Source organism: Triticum aestivum, chromosome 3D (genome assembly GCF_018294505.1).
Source record: "Triticum aestivum cultivar Chinese Spring chromosome 3D, IWGSC CS RefSeq v2.1, whole genome shotgun sequence".
NCBI lineage: Eukaryota > Viridiplantae > Streptophyta > Magnoliopsida > Poales > Poaceae > Triticum > Triticum aestivum.
This window is the reverse complement of record NC_057802.1, coordinates 102,695,668-102,714,033: the sequence shown is the minus strand read 5'-3', so window position 1 is coordinate 102,714,033 and position 18,366 is coordinate 102,695,668. Positions and strand designations below refer to the sequence as shown.

At 44.5% G+C, this 18,366-nt stretch overlaps 1 protein-coding gene across 1 annotated transcript; it reads left to right on the top strand.

Moving 5' to 3' along the window:
* The first annotated feature begins 821 nt into the window (after positions 1–821).
* On the top strand, positions 822–2,053 carry LOC123077701 (VQ motif-containing protein 4). Its single transcript, XM_044500002.1, has one exon. The coding sequence runs from the start codon at positions 1,019–1,021 to the stop codon at positions 1,649–1,651; it is 633 nt and encodes a 210-aa protein (XP_044355937.1). The 5' UTR covers positions 822–1,018; the 3' UTR covers positions 1,652–2,053.
* Positions 2,054–18,366: the final 16,313 nt, after the last annotated feature.

Here is an 18,366-nt window from a genome sequence, read left to right as displayed (position 1 = left end):
TATCTTACCTTATTGCAAATTACTTGAGTTGATATCATTCTAGACTTCTAGTAAAAGCCCTAGAAACCGAAAGAGCCAAAAACGGGCGAAACTAAAGCAGAAAACCCCAAAATGAGCAAAGTGAGACATGTGCAGGGTTTCCTCGGAAGATGACACGCGTCGAGCACATAACACTCCCGCAAGGCATACATGCTAGACATGTTCTTATTTTTGCGATGAAAACACGGACAATAAATTGTACTCACTCGTTGCGATAGCGTCATTGGCACAAGGTTTGCATGCCTGGAGCAAAATGATTCCCTTTCGAACTTCTGCCACGTAGCATGGCTTGAAGGGCTACTCCTATTGTAGGCCGTCCATATGTTTATGTCGTTTTCTTACGCAAAAGACATCGTGCTTTCTTCAAGGAGTCTGCGTACCGTCCATCCATATATACACGCCATGTCGTTTGGTACGAAAAGTTGCTAGAAAACTCTTATATACGTAATTCTAACTTCGCAGGTGGCGAAGTACTTTTTTTATGGTGAGGGCGCTCGATGAAGTTTTTTTTTGCGGGGGCGCTCAGATGAAATAATAAGAAATCTTCTTTCTAGAATTGTTATTTTTACGTGTGTTTTCGGAAGGACGGGCCGGCATCAAATCAAAATTCAAAAACGCATACAACTCAGTCGTCCAACTCAAAAAAATAAATGATGTGCTGGAAACGGAGTAGGAGTGGTGTACTGGTAGCAGTAGCAGGAGTGAGGTCAGATCTACAAGTGGTAGAGTAGCCACAGCCCACAGGCAGATACAGATACAGCCATGCTGCGGTAGCCAGGTCGCGCGCCGCGCACACACAATTGCCAACATATTCCGCCCGAGGGGAGGGCGCGGGTGGAAATCCAGATCCCGAAGCCAGGAAATTCCACGCCCCCCGAAAGCCCATAAAACCCACGCTCTCCCTCCCTCTGCCTTGCTGCGCTGGACTCCCTCACAGTCACGGAGGCGAAGGCGACGGTTTTTTTCTGCCCTTTTTACCATGGAGGCAACCACCCAGGAGCGCCCCGCGCCGCCGCCGCCGTCGCCGTCGTCGGTGCAGATGCAGCTGCCGCATGCGGCCGCCGACCCGTCCAACCCTTTCCCGACCACCTTCGTGCAGGCCGACACCACCTCTTTCAAGCAGGTCGTGCAGATCCTCACCGGCACCCCGGAGACCGCGGCCGCGGCGGCGGCGGGGGGCGCGGCGGGCGCGCCGGCGGCTAAGCCGGCGCCCACGGCGACCGGGCCCAAGAAGCCGGCCTTCAAGCTCTACGAGCGGCGGGGCAGCATGAAGAGCCTGAAGATGCTCTGCCCGCTCCTCCCCGCCGCCTTCGCCGCCGGCGGCTCCGGTGGCTGCAGCGGGTTCTCCCCGCGGGGGTTCTCGCCGCGCGGGCTGGAGGTGCTGTCGCCGAGCATGCTGGACTTCCCGTCGCTGGCGCTGGGGAGCCCCGTGACGCCGCTCCCGCCGCTGCCGGGGTCGCGGGAGGCCGCCGCGGCCGAAGACCGCGCCATCGCCGAGAAGGGGTTCTACCTCCACCCGTCCCCGCGCGGCAATGCCAGCGGCCGCGGCGACCTGACGCCGCCGCCCAGGCTGCTCCCGCTCTTCCCCTTGCAGTCGCCCACCCGGCAGTGAGCCTCGCTCGCTCCTCCTTGGTATGCTCTGCTCACCCGGTTGGTCGCTGCTAAATGCTAGGCTCCTGGAGTGCGAGGTGGATTCGATCTGTGGATTATTTGCTCCTCTTCTCTCCCTGGGAGGATCCGTGTATGCCCCTGTGTTGTAATCTTAGTGTCTGTAACAGCGATTTGGCTCATAAGAGGGATTAATTGATCACTCCACCAGTCTGAGTGTTCTTTGTCTCTTTACCATTGGCTATTAGTAGTTTCATACTGGCAGTAGTGGTAGATTTAGCTTGGCATTTTCCTCTTCTTGCTTCGTGAGCTTGTCTTGTCATATTACTAGTTTGGTATTGCAAATCTTGTACATTAAAGCTGTTGGAATTGGGATTCATGGGAGGCAAGTGGATGCCCAAGTTGACATCTTGCAAGGCTGGTAAAATATTCAAAACCTGAACTTGAACTTACTGAGGACAGGCTGATTTCTAGATGACGGCTACTACTCCAGTAGGCCACTCCAGTACTCCGTATAAGAGTTGGTGCAAATTCAAAGTACTGGTATGCCCAGAGGCTGCATTTTTATCTCCTCTAGGGCATTATAGTAAGTTATTATTCTGTGTCATCATTTTGTCACACACTCGCTGATCAGGATCAGTTAAGAAGAAGAAACTCGATCTGAGCAGAGGGCCCCCTGTCTCACTTCAGCCTTGTTTCAAGGAAGTGGCAGCTCAAAGCAGGGCACTTTTCTGAACCCCCTTCAATAATTGTCCCCTCTTTCCAACAAAATCTTGCTAAAAATCCTGTTAAAATCTCGGAACACATTGATCTGCATTGAATCGAAACAAAAAAATGCTAGCCATCTCTGTCTGCATCTTGTTCTTTTTATAATAATCAATCATCCTGGGGAGCTGCTACTGCTACTGGTGGTGATATGTGGGAGTGGGAATATGAGACTGATCAAAAGGCACCAAAGAAAACAATAATAATCCCGGTCGTGGTGAGCTCCACCATTTGCATTGCGGCATTATTAGAAAACTGAATTTGGGGGAAAGTTGCCAGCTTTTGGAGAGAGGGGGAATTTTCCTGGAGGGAGGAGAAAGGGGGCAAATTTTTTGGAGGGAGAGTGACCCACTTTGGTTTGGCCTCGGCCTCAGTTCACTTCCCTGACCACTCATGCATCCATGGGTGGATCATGTAATAACAGTGGGGAGCTGCTCTGGCTTTTGTCAGAAGTTTAGCGTATCCCAGATCTGCCGCCGGCCATGGCCATGGCCACGCTCACTGCCAGCTGGGGCCCGCCTTGCTGCCAGCCAACCAGCTCTCTCCTGCCTACAGTTTCTCTAATGTAGTAATCCAGGTTAGTTTGCATGGCCTGGATACATATGAATCCAATATGTGAAAGTCATCGAAAACACACTCCCTCTGTTCCATATCTTCTCATGGTTTTAGTTCCAATTTAAAAGTATGATCACTCGGGAATGGAGTAAAAAAACATAAATTAAATGACAGATCGGTAGTCTATTGTGCATGTTATGCAACTTGTCAAAAAAGATGTTGTAACCATATATTTTACATGTATATTCCCCGTAAAAAAAATTACAGTATATGTTTGTACCTGTCCTGGTGTAAAATCATTCACGATCGTTTGCAACTTAGAGCAATGTCTGTTCATAAAGTTTCAAACATTGACATACTTACCGAGCCAGGATATCACTTTACTCTCGCATACTCATTTACGAACAAGGAAAATTCGCAGGAGTTTCCTTTTTTTAATAAGAAATGGAGAAAAGGTAGCTTACTGGTGTCCATCCATTAGCGGAGAAGGATGAAAATGGCTTTCAATTTGGGAAACGGGAGCGGAACTTTTCTGAAGCTAAAACGGAAACTTTCTTGCGGAAACTGAATGGTGTTTTCCGGCGGAACGCCCGTGAAATGACATTCCTATGTATTTACATGTGGAGATACCCGTTTATGTTATGTTTGTATGCAGTCCGTGTTAGAATAAATGGGTTGGCCATGTGTAATTTCAGAAAATTCCCAAATAAATCTCTGCCCACGGATAAGTGGCAATAAGTCGTGCAATTGGTCAGTCCCATACCGCTAGTGGAGGAGGTGCGAGACCTCTTTATATAGTGGGTTCTTCCTATTACACTAAGCGAATGCTATGAGGATAGAAACATGACACCACACACACTCTCATCTTGCTATAAGGAGAGAAACATGACACAAAACACACTCTCATCTCGCCTGCCCGGGGTGTGGGCGTGCGACATGGACGTGAATGGTCATCCGAAATCCAATCCATGGCCATGTAGGAGCACAACTTTCCGATTCATCGTCGGCTGGTTCATGATTGACTTCAGGAACGGGATAAATCAATTGCTGAATGGACCACGGAAACAATCGAGTAACAGGTTTAAGACAGACAACGTCAATCAGACAGATTAATTGAAAATGGCAAATCAAGTAAGAGGAGAAGAATCTACCACTGGTGGAAGGTGCTCGGAATCGTATGGTGGAACAACCCCGCTTACTCGAACACCATGAAGTTCTATCGTTATGCGCTTCACCTGAGCATCGATCTGTTCCACGGTGATTGCTTTCTTCTTCACTCTGGTCGGATGTCGCAGCCACTATACATATACATGGTTCTTGTTCTTTTTTGAAGCGGCTAGGTACGACAACTGATAAAAGTGGACGGCAGGTCGATTCCATCCAAACCACCCCTTTTTTGTCCGACTAAAGTTGTGATCAAGATATCCACTTTGTTTTTTTCGTATTAGAGACCCTAAGGTCATTCTGACGGCGAGCTGCAACCCCCTCCGACGTATAGGGTGGAAGACCTATGGTAGATCCAAACATCTCTGCAATAAAACTAAGTGTTCTGCCACCTCACTGTTTCTGGAAATTTTATCAAAGGGAAAGTTCTAACTTTCCTAATTTGGATTCCTATTCCGCCGCATAGCTAGACAAAATTCGTCTTTGAACTACTCGAAGAAGGTTTTTTTTTGACATTCTAGGGTCGGCAGGAAAAGATGTCTGTCAGTGTCAAAACCGGCAGACCTCAGGGTAAGGGGTCCCGAGCTGTGGATCTCGGATCGGTGGTAACAGGAACGAAGGAGATGATGTTTACCCAGGTTCGGGCCCTCTTGATGGAGGTAAAACCCTACGTCTTGCTCTTGCTTATATTGATGATGACGTATCGAGTACAAGCTTGATCTACCTCGAGATCGTTAGTTGTGTTCTAATCTTAGGGCTAGGTGAATGTAATTGTGATTGGGATTCCCTCTAGGGGCTAAACCCTTTGGCTTATATACACGCTAGGTAGTGTATCTAGGGTTACATGGTCGGTATCCAGTCGTACGCATGGAGGCGGTAGGAGATGTCTTGGAGTATACGTCAAGTCTTCGGTAGATGCAGTCTTGATCATATCCAGGCGTGTAGCTTCTGGAGTGTAGGATCGAAAGTATGTCTAGAGGGAGGGTACTTGACCAAATAAAAATCTATCCTTTCCCCAATTTTAGTTGTAGGCAGATTTTAGCAATTATTAAAAGTCAAGCAATCAACCTACACATGCAATTCTAAGAGTATAGCAGCGGAAAGTAAAACATTGCATATGAAGGTAAAGGGAAGGGTTTGGAGAAGGCAAAGGCAATGGAGACACGAAGATTTTTGGCGTGGTTCCGATAGGTGGTGCTATCGTACGTCCACGTTGATGGAGACTTCAACCCATGAAGGGTAATGGCTACGCGAGTCCATGGAGGGCTCCACCCACAAAGGGTCCATGAAGAAGCAACCTTGTCTATCCCACCATGGTCATCGCCCACGAAGGACTTGCCTCACTCGAGTAGATCTTCACGAAGTAGGCGATCTCCTTGCCCTTACAAACTTCTTGGTTCAACTCCACATCATGTCGGAGGCTCCCAAGCGACACCTAACAAATCTAGGAGACACCACACTCCAAAAGGTAATAGACGGTGTGTTGATGATGAACTCCTTGGTATTGTGCTTCAAATGCTAGTCTCCCCAACACTCAACTCTCTCACACAGATTTGGCTATGGTGGAAGAAGTACTTGAGTGGAAAACAACTTGGGGAAGGCTGGAGATCAAGGTTCAAATGGTTGGAATGGAATCTCTTGATCTCAGCACGTGAGTAGGTGGTTCTTTCTCAGAAAATGAATGGTGGAAGTGTAGGCACGTTCTGATGGCTCTCCCCAACAAGGAAGAAGGGGTATATATAGCCTCCACACAAAATCCAACCATTACACACTTTTGACCCATCTCGGTTGCACCTATCAGAAAACTCGGTGGCGCCGATCTGTACAAAAATATGAACAATAGGAATCTCGGTGGGACCGACGGAAACAACTCGGTGGGACTGATGTTCTTGGGCTTAGGGCAAACCTCATCTCGGTGAGACCGAAGTGAATGCAATGAGCAACAGAGAATCAGTCAAGCCAACTCGGTGAGACCGATTGCAACAACTCGGTGAGACCGAAGTGAATGCAACAAGTCACAGAGAACTGGTAGGGCCATCTCGGTGAGACCGAGATCCATATCAGTGTGACCGAATCATTAGTGTTTTGGCTGTGGCTATGTCAAAATGAACTCGGTTGATCCGGATGGGAATTATCGGTGGGGCCGAGTTGGCGCTGGACATATGTGGATAGAGAAAGTGGCTGAGGGTTTTGGAGCAATATCACTAAGCATTTGAGCAACAAGATCATTAAGCAACACCTCAAGCCCTTTTAATAGTATTGGCTTTCCTATGGACTCAATGTGATCTTGGATCACTTAAAAAATGTAGAGCCTTGAGCTTTTGCCAATCCTTGTCCTTAGCAGTTTAGGGGTCCACATCTCTATTTCATGCCATACCAATCATTGAACATCCTGAAATATTTATCTTGAATGGACATTAGTTCGGTGAGATATATGTTGTTATGAATTACCAAAACCACACGGGGATTAGTTGCGCTTTGAAGAACCCCCTTTTTGGTAATTGATGACAACATATAGATCAAAACTTCGACAAATGATTAAATGGATGAAATACATCGCCGCTTTGAGAAGTATGTGATAAGCAAGAGCTTCCCCTAAATTTGTGCATTATTAAAAATTTGCGTTTGAATGCAAACGCACAATCGATTAGGATCATGGGTTACTCTTCCCTGTCACATACATCTTGGTGGAGCGCACAAAATGATATGAGTGAAATAACATGCACGCATCACCAAAGACATAAGTGAATGATCATACATAAATAATGAAAGAGATAAGCATTAAGCACACATAAAACATAGTATGATCAAACACACACGACAAACGTAGTATCTCACAAGCATAACAACCAAGTAGCACGAATCAAACACACATAGTAGCAAGAACTGAAGGAAATATGCCCTAGAGGCAATAATAAAGTTATTATTTTATATTTCCTTATATCATGATAAATGTTTATTATTCATGCTAGAATTGTATGAACCGGAAACTTGATACATGTGTGTATACATAGACAAAACACAATGTCCCTAGTAAGCCTGTTCTAGACTAGCTCATTAATCAAAGATGGTTAAGTTTCCTAACCATAGGCATGAGTTGTCATTTGATGAACGGGATCACATCATTAAGAGAATGATGTGATGGACAAGACCCATCCGTTAGCTTAGCATAATGATCGTAAAGTTTTATTGCTATTGCTTTCTTCATGACTTATACATATTCCTTTGACTATGAGATTATGAAACTCCCGAATATCGGAGGAATACCTTGTGTGCTATCAAACATCACAACGTAATTGGGTGATTATAAAGATGCTCTACAGGTATCTCCGAAGGTGTTTGTTGGGTTGGCATCGATCGAGATTAGGATTTGTCACTCCGAGTATCGGAGAGGTATCTCTGGGCCCTCTCGGTAATGCACATCGTGATAAGCCTTGCAAGCAATGTGACTAATGAGTTAGTTACGGGATGATGTATTACGGAACGAGTAAAGAGACTTGACAGTAATGAGATTGAACTAGTATGAAGATACCAACGATCGAATCTCGGGCAAGTAACATACCGATGACAAAGGGAATGACGTATGTTGTCATTACGGTTTGACCGATAAAGATTTGCGTAGAATATGTAGGAACCAATATGAGCATCCAGGTTCCGCTATTGGTTATTGACCAGAGATGTGTCTCGGTCATGTCTACATAGTTCTCGAACCCGTAGGGTCCACACGCTTAACGTTCGATGACGATTTGTATTATGAGTTATGTGTTTTGGTGACCGAAGATTGTTCGGAGTCCCAGATGAGATCACGGACATGACGAGGAGTCTTGAAATGGTAGAGAGGTAAAGATTGATATATTGGATGATAGTATTCGGAAACTGGAAGTGTTTCAGAATGTATTGGGTACGTATCGGAGTACGGGGGGGGGGGGGTTACCGGAAGCCCCGGGGGAAGATATGGGCCATAGGAGGGAGGCAAGGCAGCCCACAAGGGGTGGTTCCCCCCCAGGGAAGGAGTCCGAATTGGACTAGGGGAGGGGGCGGCACCCCCTTTCCTTCTCCTCCTTCCTCTCTCCCCCTTTACCCTTCCGATAAAAGGAAGGGGGGGGGGAATTGGACTAGGAGCCCAAGCGGGACTCCTCCCACTTGGGCGCCCCTAGGCCGGCCTCCTCCCCTCTCCCTCCTTTATATACGGGGGGCGGGGGGTGCCTCTAACACACATCAATTGTTCCTAGCCGTGTGCGGCGCCCCCCTCCACAGTTTGCTCCTCTGGTCATATTGTCGTAGTGCTTAGGCGAAGCCCTGCGCGGATCACTTCACCATCACCGTCACCACGCCGTCGTGCTGACGAAACTCTCCCTCGACACTTTGCTAGATCAAGAGTTTGAGGGACGTCATTGAGCTGAACGTGTGTAGAACTCGGAGGTGCCGTGCGTTCGGTACTTGATCGGTTGAATCGAGAAGACGTTCGACTACATCAACCGCGTTAAGTAAACGCTTCCGCTTTCGGTCTACGAGGGTACGTGGACAAACTCTCCCCCTCTCATTGCTATGCATCTCCTAGATAGATCTTGCGTGATCATAGGAATTTTTTTGAAATTACATGCTACGTTCCAAGTGGCATCCGAGCCAGGTCTATGCGTAGATGATATGCACGACTAGAACACAAAGAGTTGTGGGTGATCATAGTCATACTGCTTACCACCAATGTCTTATTTTGATTCGGCGGTATTGTTGGATGAAGCGGCCCGGTCCAACCTTACATGACCACGTTCAGGAGACCGGTTCCGCCGACATACATGCAACTTGTTTTGCATAAAGGTGGCTGGCGGGTGTCTGTTTCTCCAATTTTAGTTGAATCGAATTTGATTACGGCCGGTCCTTGTTGAAGGTTAAAACAACAAACTTGATGAAACATCATTGTGGTTTTGATGTGTAGGTAAGAACGGTTCTTACTAGAATCCCGTAGCAGCCACGTAAAACTTGCAACAACAAAGTAGAGGACGTCTAACTTGTTTTTGCAGGGCATGTTGTGATGTGATTTGTGAAGGAAATATACCCTACAGGTTATTGTATGCTACGTTTCCCAACAATATGGCAAGACATGATGTGATATACATTATTGTATGAGATGATCATGTTTTGTAAAAGTTATCGGCAACTGGCAGGAGCCTTATGGTTGTCGCTTTATTGTATGAAATGCAAACGCCATGTAATTTCTTTACTTTATCTCTATGCGTTAGCGATAGTTGTAGAAGAAATAGTTGGGGAGACGACCACGACGCTACGATGGAGATCAAGGTGTCAAGCCAATGACGATGGATATCATGATGGTGCTTTGGAGATGGAGATCAAAGGCACAAGATGATGATGGCCATATCATGTCACATATTTTGATTGCATGTGGTGTTTACCTTTGATGCATCTTATTTTGCTTAGTATGGCGGTAGCATTATAAGATGATCCCTTACTAAAATTTCAAGGTATAAGTGTTCTCCTTGAGTATGCACCATCGCGACAGTTCGTCGTGCCGAGACACCACGTGATGATCGGGCGTGATAAGCTCTACCTTCACATACAACGGGTGCAAGACATTTTTGCACATGTGGAATACTCGGGTTAAACTTGACGAGCCTAGCATGTACAGACATGGCCTCGGAACACTGGAGAACGAAAGGTCAAACGTGAATCATATAGTAGATATGATCAATATAGAGATGTTCACCATTGAAGACTACTCCATCTCACGTGATGATCAGACATGGTTTAGTTGATATGAATCACGTGATCATTTAGATGACTTGAGGATGTCTATCTAAGTGGGAGCTCTTAAGTAATATGATTAATTGAACTTAATTTATCATGAACTTAGTCCTGATAGTATTTGCATATCTATGTTATAGATCAATTGCTCGCATATAGCTGATGTCGCTTGAAGCCACGTTGGTATTTCCCCAAAGAGAAGGGATGATGCAGCACAACGGCGGTAGGTATTTTCCTCAGATATGAAACCAAGGTTATCGAACCAGTAGGAGAACCTAGCAACACAACATAAACAACCCCTGCACACAGATAACAAATCCTCGCAACCCCACGTGTAAAAGGGGTTGTCAATCCCTTTCGGGTAGCGGCGCCCCAGATGGGCAAACAGACGTGAGATAAAATTGTAGTAGATTGATAGATTGAACGCCAAATAAAATAAATAATAATAAATTGCAGCAAGGTATTTTTGTATTTTTGGTTTAATAGATCTGAAAATAAATGCAACGGAAAAGTAGATCGCAAAGGCAAATATATGAGAAAGAGACCCGGGGGCCGTAGGTTTCACTAGTGGCTTCTCTCGAGAAAAATAGCAAACGGTGGGTGAACAAATTACTGTTGGGCAATTGATAGAACTTCAAATAATCATGACGATATCCAGGCAATGATCATTATATACGCATCACGTCCAAGATTAGTAGACCGACTCCTGCCTGCATCTACTACTATTACTCCACACATCGACCGCTATCCAGCATGCATCTAGTGTATTAAGTTCGTGGATAAACGGAGCAATGCAATAAGAATGATGACATGATGTAGACAAGATTTATCTATTTAGAGATAGACCCCATCGTTTTATCCTTAGTAGCAACGATACATACGTGTCGGTTCCCCTTCTGTCACTGGGATCAAGCACCGTAAGATCGAACCCACTACAAAGCACCTCTTCCCATTGCAAGATAAATAGATCAAGTTGGCCAAACAAAACCCAAATATCGGAGAAGAAATATGAGGCTATAAGCAATCAAGCATATAAGAGATCAAAGAAACTGAAATAACTTTCATGGATATAAAAAGATAGATCTGATCATAAACTCAAAGTTCATCGATCCCAACAAACACACCGCAAAAGAGTTACATCATATGGATCTCCAAGAGACCATTGTATTGAAAATTCAGCGAGAGAGAGGAAGCCATCTAGCTACTAACTATGGACCCGAAGGTCTACAAAGAACTACTCACGCATCATCGGAGAGGCACCAATGGAGGTGGTGAACCCCATCCGAGATGGTGTCTAGATTGGATCTGGAGGTTCTGGACTCTGCGGCGGCTGGATCAATATTTCATCGACTCCCTTAGGGTTTTGGGAATATTGGGGTATTTATAGAGCAAAGAGGCGGTCTGGGGGGCCCCCGAGGTGGGCGGAAACCCACTAGGGTGCGCCTGGGCCTCCTGGCGCGCCCTGGTAGGTTGTGCTCTCCTCGGAGCACCCCCCAGGCGCAGCCAAGGCCCATTATGTTCCTTCTGGTCCAAAAAAAATCTCTGTAAAGTTTTGTTGCGTTTGGACTCCGTTTGATATTGATTTCCTGCGATGTAAAAAACATGCAGAAAACAACAACTGGCACTTGGCACTATGTCAATAGGTTAGTACCAAAAAATGATATAAAATGATTATAAAACATCCAAGATTGATAATATAACAACATGGAACAATCAAAAATTATAGATACGTTGGAGACATATCAATAGCTCCCCTATTTTATTTTTGATATGTTCCTAGAGAAAACTAAATTGAAAGATGATAGTAGTAATGACGTGGGATGGATCCGTGATCTGAGGATTATCCTCGTTGCTGCACAGAAGAATTATGTCCTTGATGCACCGCTAGGTGACGGGCCTATTGCAGGAGCAGATGTAGATGTTATAAACGTTTGATAAGCTCAGTATGATGACTACTTGATAGTTTAGGGCACCATGCTTTACGGCTTAGAACCGGGACTTCAAAAATGTTTTGAACGCCACGGAGCATATGAGATGTTCCAAGAGCTGAAATTGGTATTTCAGACTCATGCCCGTGTCGAGAGGTATGAGACCTCTGACAAGTACTTTGCCTACAAGATGGAGGAGAATAGCTCAGCTAGTGAGTATGTGCTCAGAATGTCTGGGTACTATAATCGCTTGAATCAAGAGGGAGTTAATCTTTGAGATAAGATAGTGATTGACAGAGTTCTCTAGTCACTATCACCAAGTTACTAGAACTTCGTGATGAACTATAATATGCAAGGGATGACGAAAACGATTCCCAAGCTCTTCACGATGCTGAAATTAGCGAAGGTAGAAATCAAGAAATAGCATCAAGTGTTGATGGTTAACAAGACCACTAGTTTCAAGAAAAGAGGGCAAGGGAAAGATAGGGAACTTCAAGAAGAATGGCAAGCAAGTTGCCACTCCCGTGAAGAAGCCCAAAGCTGGGCCTAAGCCTGAAACTGAGTGCTTCTACTGCAAAGGGAATGGTCACTAGAAACGGAACTGTCCCAAATGCTTGGCGTATAAGAAGGATGGCGAAGTGAACAAAGGTATATTTGATATACATGTTATTGATGTGTACTTTACTAGTGTTCATAGTAGCCCCTAGGTATTTGATACTGGTTCAGTTGCTAAGATTACTAACTCGAAACAGGAGTTACAAAATGAGCAGAGATTAGTTGAGGGCGAAGTGACGATGTGTGTTGGAAGTGATTCCAAAATTGATAAGATCACCATCGCACACTCCCTCTACCTTCGGGATTAGTGTTGGACCTAAATAAATGGTATTTGGTATTTGCGTTGAGCATGAATATGATTGGATCATGTTTATTGCAATACGATTATTCATTTAAGTCAAAGAATAATTGTTATTATGTTGACATGAATAAAACCTTCTATGGTCATACACTCAATATAAATGGTTATTGAATCTCGATCATAGTGATACACATATTCATAATATTGTTGCCAAAAGATACAAAGTTGATAATGATAGTGCAACATACTTGTGGCACTGCCGTTTAGGTCATATTGGTGTAAAGCGCATGAAGAAACTCCATGCGGATGGACTTTTGGAATCACTTGATTATGAATCATTTGATACTTGCGAACCATGCCTCATGGGCAAGATGACTAAAACTCCATTCTCCGGAACAATGGAGCGAGCCACTGACTTATTGGAAATAATACATACCGATGTATGCGGTCCAATGAGTGTTGAGGCTCGCGGCGGTTATTGTTTTCTGACCTTCACATATGATTTGAGCAGATATAGGTATATCTACTTGATGAAACACAAGTCCGAAACATTTGAAAAGTTCAAAGAATTTCAGAGTGAAGTGGAGAATCATCGTAAAAAGAAAATAAAGTTTCTACGATCTGATCGCGGAGGCAAATATTTGAGATACGAGTTTGGCCTTCATTTAAAACAATGTGGAATAGTTTCACAACTCATGCCACCTAGAACACCACAGCATAATGGTGTGTCCGAACATCGTAACCATACTTTATTAGATATGGTGCGATCTATGATGTCTCTTACCGATTTACGACTATCGTTTTGGGGCTATGCATTAGAGACAGCTGTATTCACGTTAAATTGGGCACTGTCTAATTCCGTTGAGAAGACACCGTATGAACTATGGTTTAGTAAGAAACCTAAGCTGTCGTTTCTTAAAGTTTGGGGTTGCGATGCTTATGTGAAGAAGCTTCAGCCTGATAAGCTCGAACCCAAATTGGAGAAGTGCGTCTTCATAGGATACCCAAAAGAAACTGTTGGGTACACCTTCTATCACAGATCTGAAGGCAAGCTCTTTGTTGCTAAGAATGGATCATTTCTAGAGAAGGAGTTTCTCTCGAAAGAAGTGAGTGGGAGGAAAGTAGAACTTGATGAGGTAATTGTACCTTCTCTCGAATTGGAAAGTAGCTCATCACAGAAAACCGTTCCTGTGATGCCTGCACCAACTAGTGAGGAAGCTAATGATAATGTTCATGAAACTTCGGATCAAGTTACCACCGAACATAGGTCAACCAGAGCACGTTCCACACCAGAGTGGTACGGTAATCTTGTTCTGGAAGTCATGTTACTAGACCATGACGAACCACGAACTATGAGGAACCGATGTTGAGCCCATATTCCGATAAATGGCTTGAGGCCATGAAATCAGAGATAGGATCCATGTATGAGAACAAAGTATGGACTTTGATTGACTTGTCCGATGATCGGCGAGATATTGAGAATAAATGGATCTTCAAGAGGAAGACAGACGCTGATAGTAGTGTTACTATCTACAAAGCTCGAATTGTCGCAAAAGGTTTTTGACAATTTCAAGGTGTTGACTACGATGAGATTTTCTCACTCATATTGATGCTTAAAGTCTGTCCAAATCATGTTAGCAATTGCCGCATTTTATGAAATCTGGCAAATGGATGTCAAAACTACATTCATTAATGGATTTATTAAAGAAGAGTTGTATATGATGCAACCAAAAGGTTTTCTCAATCCTAAAGGTGCTAACAAAGTGTGCAAGCTCCAGCGATCCATCTATGGACTGGTGCAAGCATCTCGGAGTTGGAATATATGCTTTGATGAGTTGATCAAAGCATATAGTTTTATACAGACTTGTGGTGAAGCCTGTATTTACAAGAAATTGAGTGGGAGCACTACAACCTTTCTGATAAGTATATGTGAATGACATATTGTTGATCGGAAATGATGTAGATTTTTCTAGAAAGAATAAAGGAGTGTTTGGAAGGATTTTTTCAAAGAAAGACCTCAGTGAAGCTACTTACATATTGGGCATCAAGATCTATAAAGATAGATCAAGACGCTTGATAAGAGTTTCGATGAGTACATACCTTGATAAGATTTTGAAGGAGTTCAAAATGGATCAGTCAAAGAACGAGTTCTTGCCTGAGTTATAAGGTATGAAGTTGAGTAAGACTCAAAACCCAACCACGGCAGAAGATAGAGAGAGAATGAAAGTCATTCCCTATGCCTCAGCCATAGGTTCTACAAAGTATGCCATGCTGTATACCAGACCTATTGTGTACCATGCCATGAGTTTAACAAAGGGGTACAATAGTGATCCAGGAGTAGATCACTGGACAACGATTACAATTATCCTTAGAGGACTAGGAAATATTTCTCGGTTATGGAGGTGATAAAGAGTTCATCGTAAAGAGTTACGTCGATGCAAGCTTTAACACCGATCTGGATGACTCTGAGTCTCAGTCTGGATACATATTGAAAGTGGGAGCAATTAGCTAGAGTAGCTCCATGTAGAAAATTGTAGACATAGAAATTTGCAAAATACATACGGACCTGAGTATGGCAGACCTGTTGACTAAACTTCTCTCACAAGCAAAACATGATCACACCTTAGTACTCTTTGGGTGTTAATCACATGGCAATGTGAACTAGATTATTGACTCTAGTAAACCCTTTGGGTGTTGGTCACATGGCGATGTGAACTATGGGTGTTAATCACATGGTGATGTGAACTATTAGTGTTAAATCACATGGCGATGTGAACTAGATTATTGACTCTAGTGCAAGTGGGAGACTGAAGGAAATATGCCCTAGAGGCAATAATAAAGTTGTTATTTTATATTTCCTTATATCATGATAAATGTTTATTACTCATGCTAGAATTGTATTAACCGGAAACTTGATACATGTGTGGATACATAGACAAAACACCGTGTCCCTGGTAAGCCTCTACTAGACTAGCTCGTTAATCAAAGATGGTTAAGTTTCCTAACCATAGACATGTGTTGTCATTTGATGAACGGGATCACATCATTCTCTGGACAAGACCCATCCGTTAGCTTAGCATGTTGATCGTTCAGTTTTATTGCTCTTGCTTTCTTCATGTGATATACATATTACGCAACTCCCGGATACCGGAGGACTACCTTATGTGCTATCAAACGTCACAACGTAACTGGGTGATTATAAAGATGCTCTACAAGTATCTCTGAAGTTGTTTGTTGGGTTGGCATAGATCGACATTAGGATTTGTCACTCTGAGTATCGGAGAGGTATCTCTGGGCCCTCTCGGTAATGCACATCATGATAAGCCTTGCAAGGAATGTGACTAATGATTTATTTGCGGGATGATGCATTACAGAACGAGTAAAGAGACTTGCCGGTAATGATATTGAACTAGTTATGAAGATACCGACGATCGGATCTCGGGCAAGTAACATACCGATGACAAAGGGAATGACGTATGTTGTCATTGCGGTTTGACCGATAAAGATCTTCGTAAAATATGTAGGAACCAATATGAGCATCCAGGTTCTGCTGTTGGTTATTGATCGGAGATGTGTCTCGGTCATGTCTACATAGTTCGCGAACCCGTAGGGTCCGCACGCTTAACGTTCGATGATGATTTGTATTATGAGTTATGTGTTTTGGTGATCGAAGTTTGTTTGGAGTCCCGGATGAGACCACGGGCATGACGAGGAGTCTCGAAATGGTCGAGAGATAAAGATTGATATATTGGACGAAGGTATCCGAACACCGGAATGGTTTCGGGACGTTTCGGATATTTATCGGAGTACCGAGGGGTTACCGGAACCCCCCGGGGAAGTATAGGGCCTACATGGGCCATAGGGGAGAGAGGAGGCAGCCCACAAGGGGTGCCCCCCATGGGGAGTCCGAATGGACTAGGGGAGGGGGCGGCGCCCCCCTTTCCTTCTCCTCCTCCCTCTGCTTCCCCTTTCCCCCTCCGTAAGAAAGGAAGGGGGGCCGAATAGGACTTGGAGTCCTATTCGGTTTCCACCCATGGAGCGCCCACTAGGCCGGCGGCCTCCTCCCATCCTCCTTTATATACGGGGGCAGGGGGCACCCCAAAGTACATCAATTGTTCTTAGCCGTGTGCGGTGCCCCCCTCCACAGTTTACTCCTCCGGTCATATCGTCGTAGTGCTTAGGCGAAGCCCTGCGCGGATCACATCGCCACGCCGTCGTGCTGATGGAACTCTCCCTCGACACTTTGCTGGATCAAGAGTTCGAGGGACGTCATCGAGCTAAACGTGTGTGATGTCTACTACGCAACTTTATTCTTGTCGACACGTGTTGGGCCTCCAAGCGGAGAGTTTTGTAGGACAGTAGCAATTTTCCCTCAAGTGGATGACCTAAGGTTTATCAATCTGTGAGAGGTGTAGGATGAAGACGGTCTCTCTCAAACGAGCCTGCAACCAAATACAAGAAATCTCTTGTGTCCCCAACACACCCAATACAATGGCAAATTGTATAGGTGCACTAGTTCGGAGAAGAGATGGTGATAAAAGTGTAATATGGATGGTAGAATTATATTTTTATAATATGAATAAATAAAACAGCAAGGTAGGAAATAGTAAATGGGCACAAAAACGGTATTGCAATGCTTGAAAATGAGGCCTAGGGTCCGTACTTTCACTAGTGCAACCTCTCAACAATGCTAATATAATTGGATCATCTAACAGTCCCTCAAAGTGCGATGAAGAATCACTCCAAAGTTCATATCTAGCGGAGAACATAAGAATAAATTGTTTGTAGGGTACGAAACCACCTCAAAGCTATTCTTTCCATTCGATCTATTCAAGAGTTCGTACTAAAATAACACAAAGCTATTCTTTCCGTTCGATCTATCCTAGAGTTCGTACTAAAATAACACCAAAGCAAACTCATATTCATAATACTCAATCCAACACAATGAACTTCAAAGAGTGCCCCAAGATTTCTACCGGAGAAACAAAGACAAGACAAGTGAATCAATACGATACCCCATTGTCACCACGAGTATTCAACTGCAAGACATATATCAAATGTTCTCAAATCCATAAAAGTATTCAATCCGATAACAACGAAATCTCAAAGGGAAAAACTCAATTCATCACAACAAGATAAAGAGGGGAAAACACCATATGATCTGACTATACTAACAAAGCCCACGATACATCAAGACCATGACATCTCAAGAACACGAGAGAGAGAGAGATTAAACACATAGCTACTGGTACAAACCCTCAGCCCTGAGGGTGGACTACTCCCTCCTCATCGTGGTGTCCGTCGCGATGATGAAGATGGCCACCGGAGATGATTCCCCCCTCCGGTAGGGTGCCGGAAGGGGGTCTAGATTGTTTTTCGGTGGCTACAGAGGCCTGCGGCGGCGGAACTTCTGATCTAGGTTTATTTCTGATGGTTTCTCTATTTATAGGATTTTTTGGCGGTTGTTTCACGCTAAGATGGGCCTCGAGGTGAGCACAACCCACCGGGGCACGGACAAGGCCCAGGCGCGCCCCTGTGTCTTGTGCCCTACTCCTTCATCTTTTGGTCCTTCCACGAAGCTTCGGGGGTCTCTTTTGTTCCAAAAAAATCGTCAAAAAGTTTCAACTCATTTGGAGAACTTTCATTTCTGCACAAAAAACAACACCACGGTAGTTCTGCTGAAAACAGCGT

What these genes read in the sequence shown, in the direction of transcription:
- LOC123077701 (XM_044500002.1), top strand. Translation starts at nt 1,019, where the DNA reads ATGGAGGCAACCACCCAGGAGCGCCCCGCGCCGCCGCCGCCGTCGCCG.